Source organism: Ursus maritimus, unplaced genomic scaffold (genome assembly GCF_017311325.1).
Source record: "Ursus maritimus isolate PB19 unplaced genomic scaffold, ASM1731132v1 scaffold_17, whole genome shotgun sequence".
NCBI lineage: Eukaryota > Metazoa > Chordata > Mammalia > Carnivora > Ursidae > Ursus > Ursus maritimus.
In genome coordinates, this window is record NW_024424119.1 from 52813701 (window position 1) to 52836673 (window position 22973).

Below are 22973 nucleotides of genomic sequence, written 5' to 3' on the forward strand. Positions count from 1 at the left end.
GTTCCCACCTCCGGCCTTCCACCGCCATCAACCACAGGCACATGCCCTGATCTGAGCATAAGGTTCCTGTCTTGGGGCCCTTTCCTACGAGAGGTGTGCCTTTTCCTGCCTGTCCATTTTCAGACCCCTACCTGCTAAACCCATTTTACCGATGGGCAAATGCAAGATGCAATTTTGAAGATGGTCACAAGGTGGCAGCATAAGCCCTTATTTTGCATTCTCTACTGCCCTCTAGTGGTTATGGGAAAATACACCCAGGGGCTGGCCCAGGAACATCTGAGGAAACTGAGGCAGGATTATCCCCTGGGATAATCAGTGAAAGAAGCACGCTCAGTCGGTGTCCCATGGTGGCCTTGGCTTGACCTGTGGCCCGGTTCCTATCCTGCTGAGGCGGGCTCTGGGATCCACAGGCCACCCCAGGTCTCTGGAGTAGAGGCCTGTCTGGACTTAAGCCCTGACTGCAGAAGAACAGCATTCTGGACACGCTGGTGCTGCCCCTGGCCGGGCCGTGGGCTGCGGTGCATCCGTGCCCCGGACACTGCAGCCGTGAAGAGCGAGCCGGCGTGACATGTGCCGACGCGGACAGAAGCCCGTGACTGGAAGGAGAACAAGCAGGTGGCAGACCAGCTCTGCGGGAGACACAGAGGCCGCTGCTTCCGAACCTTAGGCTGTTGGCCTCCAGAGTGCTCACCGGGCCTCTGCCTTATTGAATGTTTGCCATCACAAGGAGCATGAATTATTTTTAGGTTTTAAAAAAATTAATAAAGAGGGGCGCCTGGGTGGCACAGCAGTTGAGCCTTTGGCTCAGGGCGTGATCCCAGCGTTATGGGATCGAGCCCCACATCAGGCTCCTCCGCTATGAGCCTGCTTCTTCCTCTCCCACTCCCCCTGCTTGTGTTCCCTCTCTCGCTGGCTGTCTCTATCTGTGTTAAATAAATAAAATCTTTTAAAAAAATTAATAAAGAAAATAAAAATGTCAGACTCTCCGGAGAGGTCTGGGCGAATGGGATGGCCCAGAGAGGAGTTCAGCCCCCTGGCCACCTGTCAGGCCTCCAGAGGCCGCTGTGCTCTTCATCTATGGGAACGGGGGGAACGGGGCCCCCCCGGCCCTGGGTGCTCTGCTCGGAACGGGGCTCCACTCATAGCCCCCCCCTGCCCAGCTCCCAGAGCTGACTATTCCCTATTCCAGAGTCCCCTACCCAGGCCTGGCGCTGAGGTCCGGGTGCCCACCTGCTTCGGAGGTTCCGGAACCCTGCTCCCCTGGCGTGCAGAGCAGGACTGGAGCCACTCCAGCCCCTGCTCTGAGCTGGGCGTCCTTCTCCACACTTGACCCGCTTCTCATGCTCAAACCCTCCCCGTTTCCCCTTGAGGTGGAGGCTATCATTATGCCCATTTGGCAGATGAGGACATGGAGACTCAGAGAGGGCATCACTGCCCAGCGTCCCACAGCCAGTGAGGGGCAGCACTGGGCCCGCACCCTGGGACATCTCAGGCCTCCCTGCTGTTATCCTGTGGGGGTGTCCTTCACCCCAGGCCTGACACCCAGGAAGCACTGGACAAACAGTCGTCACCGCCCGGGCCGGGCGCGGCCTCGTTCTGAAGCCTTGGCTCACCAGCAGTCACACGCAGCACCGCACCACGGCAGCAGCAAACCCTTCCTTTATTGCGAACATGACACACCGTCCCAGGGGCGCTTGGGAAGAGCCGGAACCAGGAGCAGCAGGGATGAAACCAATCCTTCGTAAACCAGACTATTCCTACTTCCCCAGTCCAGGGCAGGAGCCTGACCCCACTCCCACCCCCAGGGTGTGGACAGAGCAGGCCACGGAGAGTCCCAGAGAACAGCTGAAGCGCAGGGAGGCCCAGGACAGGGGGTCGGGGTGGGTCGGCCACCTGGGGCTGAGGGGTAGCCTTCTGTGCCCCTCAGGGGTGCTGTGAACAGAAATCAGGCCTGGCTTTTGTCCCCCAGCGTCCCAGGGCCTCAGCAGGCATCCAGTGCTAGAAGGGAGGGCGCTGGAGGGGTGGAGGAGGGTGAGAGGCAGAACCACCCCGTCCCCCACTGCACAGCATCCAATGCCGACCCAGCGGGCCTGTCCCCGGCAGCTGGCGTCTTCTGCGGTCTCCCACCCCTCCCGGGACACTCAGGTCACTGGGGGGCCTCAGCAATGGCTTTCTCCATCCGCAGGTACCAGGGCTGGATGCGGCTGTGATGCATCAGGTCGTCGAAAGCCTCCAGGCCCTCCATCACGCGCAGCACGCCGTATACTGCCTGCGGGAGGGTACAGAGGGGGGTCCAGACCTGCCCGGTCCTCCACCGGTCGTGTGCCCTGGAGCCCGTCACCTCCCCTCTCTGAGAGGGCTCACTACACGGCCAAGTTTGCACTTGGGGCTTTGAGTGAAGTCTGTGGGATTTCTGTAGGTTTTGCCTGCCCTGCACCCACACCCCCTATCTGGACAACAAATCCCACCTCCAGAATTTCCTTTGGGAAAACGTCCTGGCCCACTCTCAGGTCCTGAGATTTGGAGAGGGGACCCCACTACCCAGCTCTAAGACCCAGACCTGGAGACCAACATATTCTACCCCGGCTTGAAGGGCTGCTTCAAGGCTTGGCATTCAAGCCAGACCAACAAGACACTGTCCCAGGACTTTCGCTGGGTGCGAGCGACTCCAAGGGGTTGAGATGCAACAGGTGAGGCTGAGCCCTGATAATACTACTTGGGCCCCTGGATCCAGCTGGGCCTGAAGCCAGCCCCTCCCCTGACCCTGTGACGTGAATGAAGACAGTTCCTTGGAAGGAGCCAGGTGCCTCCAGAGCGGGAGAACTGGGAGATGTAGGTATCGCCTACATGTAGGTTCCGCTACCCAGACAGGCCCCTCAAGTCTGGGCCACCCTGACACCGCCAGACTCACCAGATCGGCCAGGTTCGGCTTCTGGCCCCCCAGGAAGGGCCGGTCTTTACCCACGGCCGCTACCCACTTGTTGGCAGCCTCATAGAGGTCCTCGCGAACGTCATCCTGGAGGTGGTGCCTGGTGGGGAAGCGGGAAGTCCACCGGGGAACTCCAACCCTCCGCCCAGGTGGGGCAAACAGGAAGCCTAGGGGGCCGGGGCTGCTCCCCCGAGGGGCATCACACTTGCAAAACTCAGTTACCGTCTGCCCCAGACAGGGAGGCCGTGGTCAAAGAAGCACAAGAGAACCGACCACAGAGAAAGCAACAGAAGAAGGCACAGAGCAGGCACCCAGGCCAGCCTGCTTCCCCTGGGGTGGCGGAGGCGATCGGGAGTTCTGCCTTCGAGTCCAACCTGGCTTAGACCAGGGCCTCGGGGACAGCAGGCCCCCAGGCACACCCACGCGTACCCCAGCACCGTCACCTGCTCTTGAGCCGCTTGCTGATGAAGTACATGGCCGCCGCACCCAGGTACTTGGCCACGGTCCCCTCCACTGCCCCGAACTTGCCCTCCCTGACGATGTAGTCGAAGGAGGCCAGGGCCTCGGCAGGAGTGCGGTACACGTTGGGGGAGATCAGGTGCACCAGCCAGTCATCCGCCCACTGCCGCCACTTCATCTCCTCCCTGTGGACAAGACAGGGGACAGAGGGCAGGCCAGGCGGGCTGCCGGGGCCTGGGAGGCCAGGGAGCAGGTGCGCTGTTTAGACCACGCAGCGTATGGACGGGAAGCGGAGGCCCGAGCAGCAGTTCCTGAAGGAGACTCAGCCCTGGCCGTGGCCCCAGCCCTCCTGGTCTCCCACGCTGCTCCCCTCTCACAGCTGTCTCGCTCAGCCTGTCCCCCTCCGGGAAGACCATGCCCTTGCCAGCTCCCGGGACCTGCCCCGGCCTCACTTACGTCCTGGCCTCCTTTCCACCATACATGCGCTGGGCCTCCTTCTCATCCAGCATGAGCCAGTACTTGTTGCAGAATTCCGTCACCTCCTTCCCCTGGTCGTTCACAGCCTTCATGGGTGGATAGTAGGTGATGATGTCTTCCAGGGGCTGCCTTTGGGAGACAGAGTCTCACCCCAGCGAGTTCCTCCCCTGGGAGGCTGAACCCTCGCCTGCTCGGGGTGGGTGTCTACCCGGACCTGACCCAGCTCCGGAGGGGAACCAGGACCAACCCACGAAAGCTTTCCGCCCTCTGTGGGTGTCAGAGGAGGTCCTGCGGCAAGAGGGACTTGGGGCAAACACCAGAAATGCTTCACTGACAGAGGGAGATGTCCGGAGGACAGGAAGGGGGGTTTCAGAGTAGAATGCCCACCCCGCTCCCCTGCAGGAACCCAGGTGAGGCCTCCCGGGAGATAAAAGGGATGAAATGCAGGGCCAGCCTGGGCCTCTGAGGGGTTCCTCTTTTTTTTTTTAAGATTTTATTTATTTATTTGACACAGGGAGACAGCCAGCGAGAGAGGGAACACAAGCAGAGGGAGTGGGAGAGGAAGCACAGGCTTCCAGCAAAGGAGCCTGATGCGGCGCTCGATCCCAGAACGCCGGGATCACGCCCTGAGCCAAAGGCAGAAGCTTAACAACTGAGCCACCCAGGCGCCCCCTGGGGTTCCTTACCCCGACACCAGGTAGGTCTTGAGAGCGCTAATGATGACAGAGGAATCGTTCAGTTGTTGCTGGAGGACGAAGGGTTGGTTTAAATTGGGGGAGTGGGTCCTGGAGCCACCAGCAGGATCACCAGGGTTCTTTTCAAATAAACACCCAGGCGAGTAAGGGAGACCCAAGTGTGGCTAACGGGAAGGAGGGTACGGGGAGGACCTAGGGTCTGGGCCCTTCCCACTCACCTGCCTGGCGTCCCAGGCACTGAGGGGCAGGGTGGACTCTAGAAGCTACATGCTAGGAGCCAAGCACTGGGCCAAGCATTCCCTACCACCTGAGAGTATGGCCCTCCGTTGATTAATGAAGAAGCAAGCCCAGAGAGGCTAAGTGGCCCCAAATCATGTGAGTGGCAGAGCCCCACCTTGAGCCCGGACCACCCCGATTTCAGAGCTCACACTGTTGTGCTCTCTGGTGCTCTGCCTCCCTTGGGCCCAGCTGGTTCATAATCATTAGCAAGGTCCAAAGAGCCCAAATTGTTCCAGAGTTCCGGAGCAGGGCCGGCCTCGGGGTACTCCAGGACGACCCAGGACATGGGGGGTTGCTCCCTGAGGCTCACCAAGCTCTCTCCTTCCTGGGCCAGCAGGATGGGCACCTTCCTGTAGGAGGAGAACTTGATCTCCGCCCTGCGCACCGGGTTCACTTCTACCACCTGGTAGGGCAGGGCGTGGAAGTCGAGGAAGGCGCGGACCTTGCTGCAGAAGGGACATGTTTTGTACTGGTAGAGGGTCAGCTGCAGGCGGCTGGAAAGGGAGAGCTGGGTGGGGAGCAGAGGGAGGGGGGCTTCTGAGGCCTGGTGCCCAGGCCCCACCCCCAAGCAAACTTCTCCCAAGGGAGTCTTCTAGGATGACCCTGAGAACATCAGGAGGAACAGGGGTGGGTGACAGAGAGAAAGGGAGACACAGGGAGGTGGGGAGTAGGCTTGTACAATGGACGGTCCATCCTCAGACGCCCATACAACACCCTCCACAGACAGGAAGTACGGGTAGGATGAATCTTCCAGGCTCTGTTCAACATCAGACACCTCTCCTCTCCCTCCTGTCCTAAGAGGACATCACCCACCCCCCAAGGTGTGCCACCCAAGATGGAGAGCAATTGTTTCAACTTGGAGTGCCCACGCAAACTCTCTCAACCCAAGGGACCCTCTGGGTGAGGGGACAGAGCCCAGCATTTGCCAGAGTGGGGTCTACCTCATATTTCCAAGGGGAGAGGGTTGTATCTGGGCCTCGGGCCTGGATCTGTGAGTTCAGCAGGTGAGCCCCAGGTAAGCTGGCTGCGTATTCACGTTTAAAATCCACAGCGGCTGTCCACATCCCTCACTATTCAGATGGGACACTGAAGCTGGACCACAGGGGTGGGCAGAGAGATACAGAGAACTCCACTCCCCTCCTACCACCCTGTTCTCCTGAGCCCAGGAAAGGGGCACCTGCGCCACCACCTGGCTAGGGGACACCTCCCTGCCCCTCCCTGTTTCAGAGCCTGGAGTCTAAAGGTCATCAGTTCCCTAAAAATACTAACACTAATAAACAGATACCCGACCTAATGAACCGAAGACGGTGGGAGGATTTAGGGTAAGTTTATTACTTTCCAAACAACAAAATGGTTGGAAAGTAATCAACTCTGAAGGAGGCTTTCTTTCCCTTTCTTGTAATCTCCAAATCTTTCCATTAAAAAGTCTAAAAACATTAGAAAACGACCTTAAGACCAAGACAACAATTCTAGTTAGCAGGCAAATCTAGTGGCGACCCCACTGCACAGATGAGAACGCTAAGCGGTCAGAGACTTAAAACCAAGTCACCTGTCCAAGGTCACGAACGAACGGAAGAGGTGATACCTGACCCCACCAGAAGTCCCGAAGTTCGGCGCTCACCCCAGGACTCCTACCCGCGGCTCGGTGCGGCCTAGGCTTACCTGCGCGGCAGAGCGCTGGGCGCGGAGGTCCTGGGCGCGCAGGTGCCACCGCGCGGTGTGGTACAGCCCCAGGACGCCCCCCAAGGCCAGCGCCGCCGCCCCCAGCAGCCGCGGGCTCCCCTGGCGGGCGGTGGCCGTGGGGCCCGAACCTCCAGCCGCTCCCGCGAAGCCGGCCCGACTCTGAGCGGAGAGTCCAGAAGGGAAGCGACCGCCCAGCCTCCAGGCCAGAGTGTGCCCGACCGGCCACAGCGTCCGCGCAGCCTGGGCCATGTTCGCTCCGCCGGCGCCGCGGGCGGGCGCGCGAAACGAAGAAGGCCGGGGTTCAGGTTCCCCTTAAAGGGGCGGGTCTCCATCTCCGAAGGGTTGCTAGGGGTGACACTGACGCCGAGCCGGGGAAGAACAGCCCTGGAGGCACTGGGCTTGCGTCCCGGGCGCCCGGTTTCCACGCACCCATCAGAGCAGCAGAAACACATTCTGGGATGTCTGCGAGTCGCTAAATGCCCGGCTTCTGAACATGACCTATAACCATTCTCAGTGGTGACCCGGCGGCGAATGCAGGAACTCGCCGCATGGCCTTTGGGTCCCAGCGTCGTCCGGAATGTGTGGTTATTAACTTCTATCTCATGCAACTAATCGAAAGAGATTGAGCCCTTCAGAGCGTCAAAAAAAGGGTCACAGAATCGGGTCCAGTAGGGCCGCGGAAACAGCCGGACCACACCTGGTGTCGACGACTCGGGATCTTTGTGCCCTCCCGCGCCGCTGCACTGTTTCGTCTGTGTCACGAACCATAAAATTTTCCATACACACATGGGGCCTTAGACACCACGTGTCTCAGATTTCGCGTACGCGGAGGCGCCGACTCGCTGACCCGCAGATGTCCAGCGACAGGATGGGCAGAGTGGAGGTGCCAGGCTGTTCCGCCCGTCTGCCGGGCTTGCTCGCCGTAGCTGAGGGCCCAGGCCCCCAACACCTAGGCTTCTCGGCGGGCAGCCCCGAATGGCCCCTCCCGGAGGCTGAAAAAGGAGCTGGGCTCGGGTAGTAGGCGGAGATCCAAAGACGGATCAGGTTGTGGGCGGGGAGAGGCGGAGTCTGACGGCGGGGCGGGGACAGAGCTGCGATCGCGGGAGAGAGCGCGAGAGCTGGGCTGTGGTAAGGGCAGAAATCCGGCGTGGCGGGCGGAGCCTGACGGAGTGGGGGCGGGGCTTGCGTCCGGCGGACCCGGCTGTCCGGTGGCCTTCCTCCTCCCGGTTCCACTCTGCGCGCCCCACGTTCCGTCCGCCGCCCGGCGCCAGCTGTCAGTGCGACGGTCGCCGCGTTCGGGCGCCCGAGCCCGCAATGTCGGGCCCCAACGGGGACCTGGGCATGCCGGTGGAGGCGGACGCGGAAGGCGAGGACGACGAAGCAGGTGGCCCAGGGTGGCTGCTGAAGCGACCTTTGCTTTCTCAGGGCTACCCTCCTGGGAAGGGGAAGCGGGGCTGGGCTGGGGGCGTGGAAGGGACCGCGGAGCCCTCCCACCCCTCGTCCTTGGGTGGGTTGCGGCTGCAGGCGCCGGCGGGGGGGTTCAGGGCGAGCACCTGCGAGTGGGTCCTTGGAAACCGCAGCACCGGACAACTGCGGGTAACCGGCCCCGTTTTACAGATGGGGAAACTGAGACCGCTTCAGGATCGCTCGCCCTTTTGGCATTTGCTCCAGCTACTCCTGCAGCTTCTGTGGAGACGGAGGCTCCTGAGGGGGTGGGGCGGGTGGGCCGTCTTGACTTAGCAGGAGGCTTTTTTGGGTGGGCGAACCCGCCCTGCTGAGTCAGCATCTCCAGCCTCTTTTGCTGGTGTGACCCGGAGCCTGCGTGAATGTGACCTGCTTACAGAGCAGCCTGTTGCCTGCACAGCACTGCGGGGGGTGGGGGTAGAGGTCGAAGGGAGGGATATGGAGAGAGAACCATCACCTGTTTTTCACCTTTTCCAGCCTGTTACATAACTGTAAAACAAGAAAAATGTTTAGTATCTCCTGCATTGAGATGTGTCAGGATTTGGGGGGAACGGGGAGAGGCTGAAGGCTAGAGAGGCTTGTGCCGTAGGGACTCTGGTTTCTTGAGCACCTCGCAGCTGCTCCACCTTTACCAAATACAGAATGGAAACCCAACGACCAGCACTTCTACCAAAATACTTGGCAGAATTTTCCTTTGGTCCTCTTGGTCAAGATTAGGCAGGATATTCAGGCAGGCTCTCTGCTCATGGTCCCTACACTGCTGCTTTCTTCATTCCAGCCAGGGGCCTCCTGTTTCTGGCCAGCCTTGAGCAAAGAGCCCTGCTTAATGCCCAGGGGACCTCAGCTTTTGGCTTTATTTTCCTATTTAGCTTTGTTTCTATTTTGTTAATTTCTGCTCATCATGTTCTCATTCTATTTTCTTTGCATTTATTTTATGGTTCCTTTTCTAACCCTTTACTCAGGACATTTTGCTCATGCCTTTGCAGCCTTTCCCTAGTCTAAAGCACACACTCGAGTCCTCATGTGCCTTGCTGGTGAGCCCCGCCAGGTGTTCAACATCTGCTTAACGCAACATCTGGTTGTCTGGCAGAGGGAGCGCTCTTCAAAATGTCCAGGCTGCTGTTCAGCCAAGACTGCTTTTTTTTTTTTTTTAAGATTTTCTTTATTCATTTGAGAGAGAGGGAGAGGGAGAAGCAGACTCCCCACTGAGCAGAGATCCCAACGTGGGCCTCGATCCCAGGACCTTGAGATCGCGACCTGAGCCACCCAGGCGCCCCACAAGATTGCTTTGCTTTTCAAATAGATCCTGCTCAAGATCCACCCTGGCTACAGGGAGACCACAGGAAGACCAGTCACGCCTCCTTGCCCACCCTTGTGGGGCAGCTCTCCAGCAGGGGCTGAGCCAGCCGGCCTCTTGACTTTTCTTGGCAATAGGCTGATTCTAGTCCATAATCTCCAAGGTTCAGAGTCAGCCCTCCACCTTCCCCATGACTCTAAAATTGGCTTCCCTGGGCAGGAGCTGGAGGAAGCAGCTCCCTCCCCACTCTGCTCCTACTGGGGATCATTCACAGATAGAAGGGGAGAGGCTCTGGTCAGGGAAGGACCCCAAGGCCCCTGAATACTTGGCAAGGCCCTTGTCCCCCTGCTTCTAATACTCACGGCACAGCCCGCCCCTTTCAAGGGAACACTTGATCTGTACTTGGGAGCCTGTGGGGACCCTTAGCCGTGCAAGAAGGGGAGCATCGTGAGGCAGGACAAGGAGGAGACACCAGGAGAAGGCCAAGGCCCCCACACTGCAGCGACGGCACCTTGCGGGGTGCCCTATCCGGGACAGAGCAGAGCTCTGAAGCCCCTTCCGTGGGGAGGCTAGGAGCTCTCTGATCAGCCCGGCTGCCACACAGGCCAGGCCACCCCGGGCCCTGGGCCCCTCCTGAAATGAACCCAAGTCGGTTTATGAGCAGATCTGTGGTGTGGAGCACACAACAGGTGGGGCCTGGGGTGTGGGAAGAAAGGCTCTGTATGAATCCAGGGGACTATGGCAGACTGAAAAATGCCCCCTGAAAGATTTAGTTCCTGGAACCTGTAAATACAACTTTATTTGGAAAAAGAGTTTTTGCAGATGTGATTAAGTTAAAATTTTTTGTCTTTATTACTACTTTTAAACATCCTCATGGTTAATGTACTAATGTCTGATTTTCAAAGTGTATAAATTAAACGTGTATGTTACTCTCTTCAAAAGCAAACAAGTTATTTTTTTTCTTGGTATGGCCCAGATTTTTTTCCTTTCTTGAAGATTGACAGCATTCTAATTCCTGATTCATAATCTGATGCAGAGTGCTTTCGGTTTTCAATTTTTTTTTTTTTTTTAAGATTTGATTTATTTGACAGAGAGAGAGCTTCGAGCACAAGCAGGGGGATCGTCAGGCAGAGTTAGAGGGAGAAGCAGGCTCCCCGCAGAGCAGGGAGCCCAATGCGGAGCTTGATCCTGGGACCTTGGGATCATGACCCAAGCCGAAGGCAGACGCTTAACCGACTGAGCCACCCAGGCGCCCCCGGTTTTCAAATTTCTAAGAGAAGAAGAAAAGTATTCTCACAGCTCACCAGTATTTTAATAGTAGAAGGCAAATATTCAAAACTAACGGTTGGTCTTTCTCTTCATTTTCTTCTGCTTTTTTCTGACCTTTCTTTGCCTCTTGTTAATGAGCCTTTTAAACGAGTTGGGATTTTGACAGGAGGCGGTCATCCTAGATTCTCAGGGTGGGCTGTGCGAGCCATCACGAGCGTGCGCATTAGAGAGGCGAGTGAGATCACACACACGGGAGAAGGGGATGTGAAGACAGGCAGATGTCAGCGCAGTGGGGCCACAAGCCAAAGAATGCCAACAGCCACTAGAGGCTGGAAGAGGCGAGAAACAATCACGGAGAGCGTCTGAAGGGAGTGTGGCCTTGCCCACACCTTGATTTTAGCCCAGGGAATTGGTTTTTGACTTCTGGCCTTCAGAATGTGTGTGTGTGTGTGTGTGTGTGTGTGTGTGTGTGTGTGTGTTTGTGTGTGTGTAAGCTTTTATTTATTTATTTGACAGAGCACAAGCAGAGCAGAGGGAGTGTCAGGCAGAGGGAGAGGGAGAACCAGGCTCCCCACTGAGCAAGGAGCCCGATGGATGGGGGGGGGGCGGAAGAGTCTCGATCCCGGGACCCTGGGATCATGACATGAGCCGAAGGCAGACACTTAACCGACTGAGCCCCCCCAGGGCTCCCCAGAATGTGTTAAGCCAAAAAGTTTGTGGTGATTTGTCGCAGCAATTTGGTGATTTGGGAAATAATCAGCCTACCCAGAAGATGGTAAAAGAGGGTGCTCTGGAGAGAAGGTCAAGGGTACTGCTTAGCAGGGGACCTAAGGATGTGGTGGAAGACGTGACCCAAGAAAGGGGTCTCCAGGGGGTGGGGGGGAGGCGGCCCAGGATGGTGAGATCCAGCGGTGTGGGGAGGCAGCTATCTCTGTCTAGAACAGGATACCGCAGACAAATGGCTTATAAACAACAGAAATTGATTTCTCACGTACATCATAGGGAATATAGTCCGTGATACTGCGCGTGACAGAAGATAGCTACACTTGGGGGGGGGGGGTGAAGCATAACTAGAAGTTGAATCACTCTGTTGTACACCCGAAATTCATGTGACATTGTGTGCCAACTATACTCAAATAAAAAAATTTGTTTTAATTTATTTCTCACAGTTCTGGAGGCTGGGAAGTCCAAGGTCAAGGCACTGGCAGATTCAGTGTCCAGTGAGCACCCGATTCCTGGTTCATAGGTGGCTGCCTTCTCCCTGTCCTCGCGTGGTGGGAGGGGTGAGGGAGGTCTCCAGGGTCCCTTATAAAGGCACTAATCCCATTCATGAGGGCTGCTCCCTCATTATCTAATCACCTCCCCAAGTCCCCCTCCTCCAAATACCACTGCATCGCGGATTAGCTTTCAACATAGGAATTGGAGGGGTGGGGATGACACAAGCATTCAGTCCAGGACTCAAGGACCCAGGTGTATGGGCAGAGAACAAGGAGCCACGGGACAGTCCAGTCCCAGCAGACCCGGCTGAGCAATTAAGGGAGGGATACTTGCAGGTGCACTGACCTGGGGGGGAGGCCAGTGTCCACCCGAGACCTGCAGGACCTGGGCCCAGAGAGAGGCACCCAGACCTGTGCCCTATATCCTCTGGTCTCTGCGGAGGTTTGGTACATGTCCTCAGCATTTCCTCCGCCCCCCGCACCAGCCTCCTGGCCCCTCACCCCACTCTCCACTGATCCAAGTTGGCCCCTTCTTCTTAGGAAGCTGGACACGCTCTCCCTTTGGGCCCTGACCTTGTCCTTTGCCTGTCACAGCCTGTCTCGTGACCCCCTCCCCCCAGAGGGAAAGGTTTGGCCACAGACCCTACCCCTTGTGAAATGAGCACGGAGTGCGAGGAGGAGCCACTGTGACCCTGACCTTCCTCAACCTGGGATGAATGGGGAGGGGCAGAAGGGCTGCAGCCCTACCCCCTGAGCTCCCAGGAGGACCTCGAAGGAGCCTGAGTACCTCTCAGACATTTTTACTCTTTTCACCCTTCCAGAACCCATTCCCCTCTCCCCTGGGCTGGGCACTCTCCTGGTGGGTCCTGGGCTCTCAGGGTACAAAGGAGAATCAGCCTTTTGGGAGAGCCAGACTCTCTTCTCACACAAGCCCACCTTGGATGGTGTCCCACAGAGGCTCAGCCAAGGGCCTGGCAGGCAGGGTGAATGGGGTTGACCCAGGAGTGGCCAAGATGGAGATGCTCTTTTCTGGGATGCTCGGGGCTGCAGCCCAAGAGGAAGGTTGCAGAGCTGGGAGGAGCCAGGTCTTGGCCAGCTCCAGGACCCTGCCAGGCAGACGTACCTCCTGCCCAGCTCCACGGGAGCCCAGTGTCTACCCCACCCCCACCCCAGATGCCTGGTGCCCACTGCAGAGCCTGTCCAGAGCAGGGGCCTCCAGTCCCCACTGTGGTCATCATGGACCCTCTAGCCTGCATGGGACTCCAGGCCCCAGAGTGAAAGGCAGGAGCACCCAGCTAGGAGGCATGCTTGGGCTGGGTACGTGAGGGCCAGACTGAGGAGACAACCCCAGGCCTGGACCTCATATGGCAGGGGTCTGCTGCCCCCTGCCCAGTGGGCCCAAAGGACCTTTGCAGAGGGAGGAACCCAGTGGGTGTTTGTGGGAGGTGGAGGGAGCTGCCTTTCAGAGCTTTTCCATAGGCAGGGACCCCACCAGGTGGAAGGGACAGGAGCCAGGAGATCCTTGAGGCTCCCTGGTGAGCCCTAGCATGACACATGGGGCCTGGGCGTTGGAACACTGCTTCTGGAAACTTGAAACTCAAGCCAAGGCTCTGGAGGAGCAGGTCTTCCACCTCCAGGGTGTTTGGACCCGCAGTGGCCAAGGAGGGCTCATCTTTGGACACCAAGAGTTCCTGCGGCCATGATTGTTCCCCTGGGGGCATCTCCCCAGCACTCAGGGGACCATGGTGTGGACCTTCTGTTTGGACTCTGGCCAACTCCAAGGGCTCTAGGGTAGACGGGACCCTGAAGGCCACATTGCTCACTCATGTGAGTCCACGACATGGCACACAGAATCCTTGGGGCCAAGTCCCTCCTGGGAAGAGCCGGGGCTGGGCCTTCCAAGTCCTGCTCTGGGTCTCTGGAGAGATGGCAGAAAAGAAAAGTCACCCACACCTGTGTTTCTCTGTGGTGGGAAGCCAGGAGAACTCCCCCACTGTCCCAGAGTGCTGAATCTCAGCTTGCATGAAGTGGGTGTAGGTCTTGAGCTGACCACCCCCACCCCCAAGCCCTGCAGGACTCCTCCCTTCCTAAGGCCCAATGCAGCGGGCCCATCCAGCTGGTCCCGCCCCCCCAGCCCCAACAAGCCCAGCACCCACATCTTGTTGGCTGGGATTGGCCACAGCTTGGCCTCATCTCTGCCCGGGCTGTGGCCATGACCATCCTTGGATCCCCACGAAGTATGCCTGGGACCCTGCTGAGCCTCAAATCCGTGCACAGGCTTCGTCCCCTTCACTCTTACCCCTCCCTCGGCTCCTGGGCTGGGCCCCAGAGGGGAGAGGCAGCCAGGAAGGATGGGGCGATGAGCCGGCCATCACCAGTTGTCAGCTGAGGCCGAGCCACACAGAGATAAGAACAGACAGATAAGGCCAGTGGAACTGAGACAAGCCTGGAGCCGGCATCAAGAGAAGACTGGGTTTGCTCAGAAGCTCCGAGATGGCCTCAGGTAGAGACACCGCCCTCCTGTGTGCCTTGCCTCTGGGAACACAAATTCAGCTGAGTAATTTAAAACATCAAATTGGATTTATTGAATAACTCATGATTCAGGCAGCTTCCCATCTAGCAAACAGAATGGAGCTTTGTTGAGCTGCAGAAAAGGAAAGGCAGAGAAGGAACAGAAAAAAGGAAACTATTATCAAAGAATCCATTGTTTTAGGCAAGGTCAGCCTCCTAAGGGAAATGGAAGGGGTCGCTCAGTAAATTTCATGGTGCTGACCCAGAAATTTCATGTGGACTGGTCGAAGGTTACATGTGGGGGCAACCGGGGGGCCGAAACGACAGTTGGGTTAGGCGTTAGGTCTTGGCTTGCTGATGCAGGGCCCTTAGCATAATTGAATCCATTTTGGGCCTATGGTTTTCTTTTCAATACCTCACAGCACCTGCAATGCAGCTGTCTTTACAGAGGGGAAAACTGTCAGGGGTGGGGTGGGCAAGGGTGGACAAAACCTCAAGGAGTCAGGATTCAACCAGGGGCCCCTGAGCCTGGCCTTCTCCCTTCTTGCAACTGGCCCTGGTTTTCTTAGGCTGCAGACCTGGCCCTAACCCCTCCTCACTTCATACCCAGGTGAGCAGGGGTATGAATTCATAGCAAAGGTGCATTGGCCACTCTACCTCATGACTTTTCAAGTCTAGAATATTCTGTCCAGTGACAGAAAGGCACTGCCTCTCCCTAGTTAGGGGCACTGCTCCCTCCTTACTGGGGCTCCATCTGTCAGTCTCCCCCTCCCTCCTATCCAGCCCTCATTGCAAACTCAAAGATACCTTTTAAGGTCAAAGAGAGGAGCAGGGGTGGAGTTCCTGGGGCTGTGAGTGGGGGATGAGAGGGGTGAGTGGGGATGAGAGGGGTGAGAGGTGGCCACTGGGCCTTCAGAGGGCAGGGGGGCTTTGGTGGCAACATCATTCCCTCGAAGATTTGCTCATCCTCACTTCCTGCTCTTTCATCACCCTGACAGGCCTGAGAGGGCAGGGGTCCTGTGGGGCGCTTTCTGGCATCAGGGAGGTAGAGGCTGCCCCAACCCCCCCATCTCAGGACCCCCAGAGTCCCTTCTCTCAGGGTCCACCACCCAAAGCCCAGACTAGCGGAGCTGGTTCCCCTGTAGCAGGTAGAAGAGCCAATGAGTCCCTGGAAGACATCTGAGGGCAGTGAGCCCTCAGTTCCGCCTCAGGTCAGGAGGCTCTCAGCCCAGGGGCTGGGACCCTTCACTGCCTCCCATGGACAACCAGGCTCCCATGAGGAAACTGCTTCCCTCCGGGACAAAGCTGGGATCAGCCATGACAGAAACACTTCTGGGGAGCCAGGCCTAGGCCGCTGGGCTCCACAGCCGGAGATGCCAGATGGGGTCAATGCTCTCTCAAGGATGAGGCCGAGTCCTTGCATTCACTGTGACCCAAAGTACCTGATGTCCAGAGCAGCAGGGTAGAGAGCCCCCCTTTGGGCCCCAGCCCCCCAGCCCTCTTCACTCAGTGCAGGGGCATATCCCTCATTGTCCTCCCACCAGGATGGAGGTTGGACTGCAGTCTCAGAGCTCTGCTTTGTCAAGCTGTCTCATTTGCGGCTGGCAGGCCCCGCTGGGGTCTCTGCCCACTGGGCCCACGGGAGGGGCCAAGTCCCTTAGGGATCAGCTGAGGTCTGGGTCCACCCCTGCCAGTGGCACGTGGAGGAGGGGAGGGGCAGACTCACTGTGGGAACACTGCCCAGTAGGCCTTCACTGGGGGACGGGTATCTCACCCTGGGCCAGGGCCTGGTGTGGGGTCCCTGGGGGAGCCAGGATCTGGGCTCCATGAGCGAAGGGTACATACGGTGTCCTTCCCTGCCAGGAAGGTCCACTTTCAGCTGCTTCCCCTTCCCTGGAGGGGAACCAGAAAGTAGTAATGGGGTTTTGCAGTTAAGTGAGGTCTGGAACTGATGACCAAGAAAGAATTCTTGAGAGTCTTTAGTGCAAAACGGTGGTTTATTAAAGCACGGGGACAGGACCCGTGGGCAGAAAGAGCTAGTGCACCGGGGTTTTGATCGGGTGGCTGATTATGTACTTGGGAGTTGGGGGAGGTAAGGAAAAGGGAGGTTTCCAAAGGATTTTCATATGTTAAAGAAGACTGGACTCACTGGATACAGGCCTTGCCATTGTCAAGGTTGTTTTTCCCTCCAGGAAGGCATTAACCTAAGATAGTTGGGAGCTTCCTAGAGGGACATTACACTCTGCCTGCTTCAAGTATCTGTCAATGGGCTGCAGGTTATAAGGACATTTTTTTTTTAAGATTTTATTTATCTATTTGACAGAGAGAGAGACAGCCAGCGAGAGAGGGAACACAGGCAGGGGGAGTGGGAGAGGAAGAAGCAGGCTCCCAGCGGAGGAGCTCGATGCGGGGCTCGATCCTAGGACCCCGGGATCACACCCTGAGCCGAAGGCAAATGCTTAACAACTGAGCCACCCAGGTGCCCCAGGACATTTTTTTTTTAAGATTTTATTTATTTATTTATTTGAGAGAGAGAGAGAACAAGAGCAAAAGCCAGAGGAGCAGCAGAGGGAGAGGGAGAAGCAGGATCCCCGCTGAGCAGGGAGCCCGACGCGCTGCTTGATGCCGGGCTGGATCCCAGGACTCCTGGATCATGACTTGATCCAAAGGCAGACACTTAACCAACTGAGCCACCCAGGCGCCCCAGTTATAAAGACATTTAATTATGTTGACATTTCCTTCTGGAAGCTAGGTTATTGATAGAAATGCTTTGTTCTTGTAGGTTGCTAAGACATTTGTAAACTGAGGGAGACTCCTGTCTTGCCAGATTGGGGTCTCTATAAGTTAACTATTTGTTTTTCCTTTCCTTAGCTTTAGGGCAGCCAGGGGAGCCTAAGGAATGTCATAACTATCCCATGGGGAGGGGTTGCGGGGCGCGGGTTCTGCTTTGTCCTCAGCTGGCCTTCTGTTCCCGCATCAGTAGCACAAAGTCCGTTGGTGTGAGGCATTGTCTGCCTTCATCAGATGCGAGAAGGGGGCCTCTCTGCCTTTAGCCCACCCTGGGCTTGGGCTGAGCAGAGGCTCCTAGAGGTCAGGGATGACAGCTTGTCCAGACTGGAGACGAGGGACCACACACAAAGGAGTCCTTGTCCCTGGCAGAGAGGTAGAACTCTGGGGAATGCCCCCTCCCCCCGTCCCTGGCCTTCTTGCCCCTCATCTTGCATAATCCTGACCTGGGGGAAAGGGACCGTGAGCTTGCCAAACATTTAAGCCTGAGTTGATGGCAATTGCCTCACCCTTCCTGGATTTGGCAAAGGATAAATTCGCTCCACCCTGGAGTGAGCCATTGGCCAAGGGACCATAAATAGGATCCCTGGGGTAGCCTTCTCACTAGCTTCTCTTCAGCTGCTGTCTGGCACGCCGAGTTTCCTAAGGCCTGAAGTCATGGCCCAAGGTCTCCTGTGGCTGGGCCTTGTCCTGCTAGCGACCCTGCAGGCTCAAGTCCAAGGCTCCTCCGGAAGTCTGATCCCAGCCCCAGCTCTGAACAAGATCCCCCTGCAGCCTGACTTCAAGGAGGAGCAGGTAAGGGGCCTGGAGGGACAGCGGCAGGGAGGCCCCGGGGCAGAATCTTACGGAGCGAGTAAGGGCGGGATAAGCTTCAGCTCAGCCTGCCCTCGGGTCCCCTGATGGAAGTCATACCCCGTGCCCCCAGCCCCACCCCAACTTTGCCTACTAGAGGCTCACTGGAGCAGAACTTCCCAGGTCCACAACCCCTTCCGTAACCCCCATGGTCTCTGCAAGGCGGGGGGGACATCTTCATGCCCTCCGCATGCTGGGGAAACAGGATCAGGACTTCAGCTGGTCACTTGCTGAGGGTCATCCTGTCGCTACCAGACTCAGGACTCCCTCCTGGCCTGGAGACCCCCCCGCTCCTGAGGCTGCATCAGCGCAGGTCCGTGTGGCCAGTCGGGGTCCCTACTGCCCGGTTAGAGGGGCTCCTGGGTCCTGGTCAGGCATCTAGAGGTACCTGTAGGGACGGGAGCAGTCAGCGCCCCCAGGGGCTCTTCCTGGGCTCTGTGTATCATCGGCACCCCCACTGTAGTTCCAGGGAAAATGGTACGTCATAGCCATAGCAGGGAATTCAATTAATAAACGAAAACAAGGGCAGGCGAAGATGTACTCCTCCACGTACCGACTGCTGGACAACACCACCTTCAGCGTCACCTCCCTCCTGGTCAGGTGAGAGCCACCACGTCCGTGGGGGGGGGCAGCCTGGGGGTCTGAGAGGCAGACTGATGTTAAAGCCCAGGGGTGACTGAAGCAGCAAGGTGGACATTCACCCTTCTGCTGGGTACGGGATCCCCTGCCTTGATCCCTCCCCTTCGCTTGTTAGATCAACATTTATCGGTCACTTCAGCGCAGACCACAGACGGTCCTAGGGAAACGAGACAGAGAGAGCTGGGTGTCCTGGAGTGGGAGGAGGGTCACTGGATGCAGCCTGGAATCCCACCTAGGGCTTCATCAGGGGCTTCCAGAGAGGTGGTCTCTAGGCTGGGCCTTGAGGAGGAGCCAACAGCGCCTTCAGGAAACCATCACGCGGCTGCCCTGAGTGGAAGCTGATGTGCAGCCCGGGGGTGGTGGCTGCGGTGGCAGAGTCCTCAGATGCCGGTACCCAAGGGATCTGGTGACAAGCAGGTCTGGCTGCAGCAGGGAGAAGAATGAGGGGGTGCAGCCCGGGAGGCTGGTCAGTCCCAGGTCGGAGATGACCCGGGTGGGGGCAGATGAAGACCTAGAGAGGGGAGCCAAGGATTACCCAGCTCCTATGGGTTTCTGGCTCTGGCACTTGGGGGATGGGGCTAGAGCCTTTGTGGTTCAAGGAACAGAAGAAGGGCAGGTTTGGGAAGATCAGCTCTGGGGTGCCAGGGAACCAGATGGGATGCACATGAGAGGTCAGGGTTCGCCCAAGAGCTAAGGGAGTTCCTGGCATTGAGCAGACTGGAGCCTTGGAGGGTGAATCCCCCAGGAGAGGTTACAGCAGGAAGCCCCAAGATAAGAGTAGGGGACAAATCCCTGGGGTGGGGGGGACAGTATGGAGGGAAGGCCACTGAGGGGAAACAGCCCAGACGAGGGAAGGACAGTAAAGTGCTGGAAGGAGACTCAGGTGGCTCAGGACAGAGCAGGCAGGGACAGGCAGGGACAAGCAGGGACAGGCAGGGATGGGTTCAATGGGGTGAGAGCCAGACCCAGCGGAGCAGCGTGGGCTGCAGGCCTCCCATGACCGGGTGGGCTGTCACCTTTTTTAAAAAATATTTTATCTGTTAGAGAGCGCATGTGCCCGCATGCGCAAGCAGGGGCAGGGGCAGAGGGAGAGGGAGAGAGAATCTCAAGCAGACTGTCCTGAACATGGAGCCCGACTCAGGGCTCCATCCCAGGACTCTGAGATCAGGACCTGAGCTGAAATCAAGAGTCAGACGCCTAACTGACTGAGCCACCCAGGGGCCGCTGGACTGTCACCCTCTCCCCCACCCATTTCTTGCTTCCACAGGAACGGGCTCTGTGAACGCTTGATGAGAACTTTTGTCCAAAGTTCCAAGCCCGGCCAGTTCACCCTGGGCAACATAGAACGTGAGTCCTGAGTGGGGCGGGTCTCCAGGGGCACAGACCTCCCTGCCCCTCCACACAGATGCCGTCCTTTCGGGACTGGGGAGGAAAAACAGTCCCCCGCACACGGCCAGGGCGGGCTGACCTCTCACCGGCCACCCCGCAGGTTACGAAGGAATGCAGAGCTACACCGTGCGGGTCGTGTCCAGCAACTACGATGAGTTTGCCATCCTGTTCTTTAAGAAACTCTTCAAAAACCGGGAGTACTTCAAGATGACCCTCTATGGTAGGTCCTCACCTACCGCCTCTGGGACTGGCTCCTGCTCACGCTGGGAGAGAAGAGGCCCATCCCATCCAGCCCCCAGGGTCCCCTTGACTCTGAGCCCCTGGGAGGTGGGAGAGAGGTCTTTCTGCTGGTCCGTCCCCACCACCCCGTCATAAGGAAGGGGTCTGAGGCCTCATTCACATGTTCAACAACATGTTTATGGAGTCTTTGCCTGCCACTCACTGGCCGTCTTGACCATAGGAAGGAGCAAGATGGTGCCCGATGATCTGAAGGAGTACTTCATCCTCTTTGTCAAATCCCTGGGCCTCACCGATAACCACATCCTCTTCTTTGTTCCCACTGGTAATTGCTAGCTAGGGAGAGGAGGGGACATGGGGACTGTCCGGGTCTGATGTTGCCTCACAGGGGAGAGGGGGGAGGGGAGATCAGGCCCCTGCTGCAGTCACTGGAGCCCCTGGGATCCACTTTGGGTTCAGGAAGACCCTGCTGCACCCAGGGGTCTGCGGGGCACCCAGCAATGTGGGCCCCAAGGGTTCCTCCCTGACCGAGAGCCCAGGTCCAAGTTTCCATCTCCTTGCCTGGCCACCTTCCCCTCTGCCCAGGTCTGCTTGTCCTGGGCTAGCTTCCACTTCGCCCTGGGGCTTGCTCACCACTGACTTGGGAGGTGCTCAGGTGGCCTGACCTGGGCTGGTGGCTCCCCAAGGCTGCAGGGCTGTCAGGACTCAGCAGGGAAACAGGCAGAAGGCCTGGTGCCCAAGCAGGCATGTGACCGGGCCGCATCTGCCTCCTTTGGAGAATGGGTGTCACCCAGGTCTGCTTGTCCTCTGTCCTCTCTCCCCATCCCCTGCCCCCATCAGCCACCTGTCTGCTGCACCATCCTGCAGGGGATCCCCAGATTTTCTGCAGCTGGACCAGGCTGGGGCCCAGGGCAGCCCAGGGGCAGTACAGGGGCCCTGGAGGTCAGGGATCCCCCCCCACACACACCCTGCCCATGCTGACTACTCTGTCCCCCACAGGCCAGTGCATCGATGATGATTGAATGAGCACGCCGTGAGTATGGCCCAGGAAGGGGCTGATGGGAGCCAGAGTGCAGTGGGAGGGGTTCCCAGGCCTGTCTTTCTCCCCCATGGCCAGCGCTACTGCCCTCTTTATTCCCCTGACTCTCTTTCAGGTGCCCCCTGTCTCTCTCCACGCCATCACCCTCACACCGACCTCTGCCCAGGGCACCGCCCAGCTGTCCCCTCCAACCCGGACACCAGGAGAGAGCCCCGAGACCCTTCTCACCGCATAGCCCACCAGCTGCTCCCCAGGCTGCCCTTCTGATGGAACCCCTCCTTGCTTGCTAAATAAACACATGCCCCCAGGTCCTGAGTCTGTGCTCCTTGACCCCTGGGCTGTCTGAGAGGGAGAAGAGCAAAGGGCGGGCTCCTATTAGCCTCACTCCCAGGGACGTGGTCCCCAGAGATGGATGGAAGCTGCAGCAGCCCAGTCCAGCTCCGACTGAACATTTGTAGCTCCCACCTCCAGGCCCAGCCCCAGACCAGCAGCAGCCCTCACTGGCCCCTGCCTCCCAGCACACTCTCACACCTGCAGCAGGGCCAGGGAGCCAGAGAGGGGTTTCAGGGGGCTAAGGTGCTGTCACCCACCCTTCACCAGGACCCTGTAGATCCTGGAAGACTGCAGCCAGGGCAAGAGGGGTACGCGGTGGGTGGGGCAGAAGCATGCCCAGCTTGCGGCTGTGCCAGCACACAGAACCACCAGAGGTGGTCCCCTTTCCCTCTGCCAGCCCCCTATGGGCCCACTGGTGGGTGGCAGTGTCCACACTGACCCCATTCCGGTGCTGTCCTTCACCCACATCTCTCCTCTGTGATGACCTTTGGATCACCAGGGGCAGAGCCAGGGGAGGCAAACAGGAGAATATGCTGCCAGAAATCCAGATTCCAGAAGACTTGAGGGCTCCAGGCCTATACCCACCACTTGGCTGGGCCTGTGTGTGGGGCCTGACCAGCCTCTGTTCACCCCTCTGTGTCCGCATCACACAATCTGAACTGCGTCACACAACATCCCACACTTGAACTCCCTCCCTGGCCGCTTCTCCCCTTGCAAGTTCCGAGGCCAGAGGAAGCAAGGTGCTGAAGACACGCAGGCTTCATCCACCCCAGGGACTTGCAAACTTACCCTTGGGTGGGGGGAGGGGTGGGGGAGGGAGGATAATGGGGAAATACTGGCGCTCTGAGCAGTCCTAGCCTTAGCCCTGAGGGGGCAGGACAGGCCTGAGACCCAGGGCCACCAGATAGGCTGCAGTCTTAGGAGTCTGGGTCAGGGGGCACCTGGGTGGTTCAGTTGGTTAAGTGTCTGCCTTCAACTCAGGTCATGATCTCAGATTCCTGAGATAAACCCTGCACAGAGCACTGCACAGAGCCCCGCATCAGGCTCTCTGCTCAGCGGGGAGTCTGCTTCTCCCCCTCCCTCTGCCCAAGCCCAGAAAGGCCCACACTGAGAAGGGCACGCAAGGGACTGTGGGCCAGTGCACCAGGAGCTTGGGGGGGGGGGGTTGTTGGGAAGCTGCCCCCAGCATGCCTGGTGCTTGGGCTCCACTTCGGGCAACAGAGACAGTTTCTTTGCTTTGGCCCAAGCCATGCAGCTTCCTGGCACCACCTGGGGCTGCCGGGTCCCCCAGGATCAAACTCCTAAGACACAAAGGGGCTTTGTGTTTCTTCCCGGGTCGCCGGGTTTTATTCGTTTCCTTTTGCTGCTGTAATAAATGATAACACGCCGGCATCTTAAGCCAATGCTCGTTGATTCC

General features: G+C 58.1%; 2 protein-coding genes across 2 annotated transcripts; one reads left to right on the forward strand and one right to left on the reverse strand.

Annotated features, from left to right (window-relative positions):
* Positions 1 to 1641: 1641 nt before the first annotated feature.
* On the reverse strand, positions 1642 to 6786 carry PTGES2 (prostaglandin E synthase 2). The gene is made up of 7 exons (XM_040631961.1): positions 6502 to 6786; positions 5150 to 5347; positions 4552 to 4610; positions 3845 to 3994; positions 3373 to 3573; positions 2912 to 3029; positions 1642 to 2269 (listed from the first exon to the last, which is right to left on the reverse strand). Exons 1-7 carry the CDS (start codon positions 6769 to 6771, stop codon positions 2147 to 2149), a joined length of 1119 nt encoding a protein of 372 aa, XP_040487895.1. The 5' UTR covers positions 6772 to 6786; the 3' UTR covers positions 1642 to 2146.
* Positions 6787 to 14256: 7470 nt separating this feature from the next.
* LCN2 (lipocalin 2) lies at positions 14257 to 21530 on the forward strand. The gene is made up of 8 exons (XM_008698716.2): positions 14257 to 14272; positions 17686 to 17862; positions 18383 to 18519; positions 19826 to 19905; positions 20048 to 20167; positions 20408 to 20509; positions 21184 to 21217; positions 21339 to 21530. Exons 2-7 carry the CDS (start codon positions 17725 to 17727, stop codon positions 21204 to 21206), a joined length of 600 nt encoding a protein of 199 aa, XP_008696938.1. The 5' UTR covers positions 14257 to 14272; positions 17686 to 17724; the 3' UTR covers positions 21207 to 21217; positions 21339 to 21530.
* The last annotated feature ends 1443 nt before the right edge of the window (positions 21531 to 22973 follow it).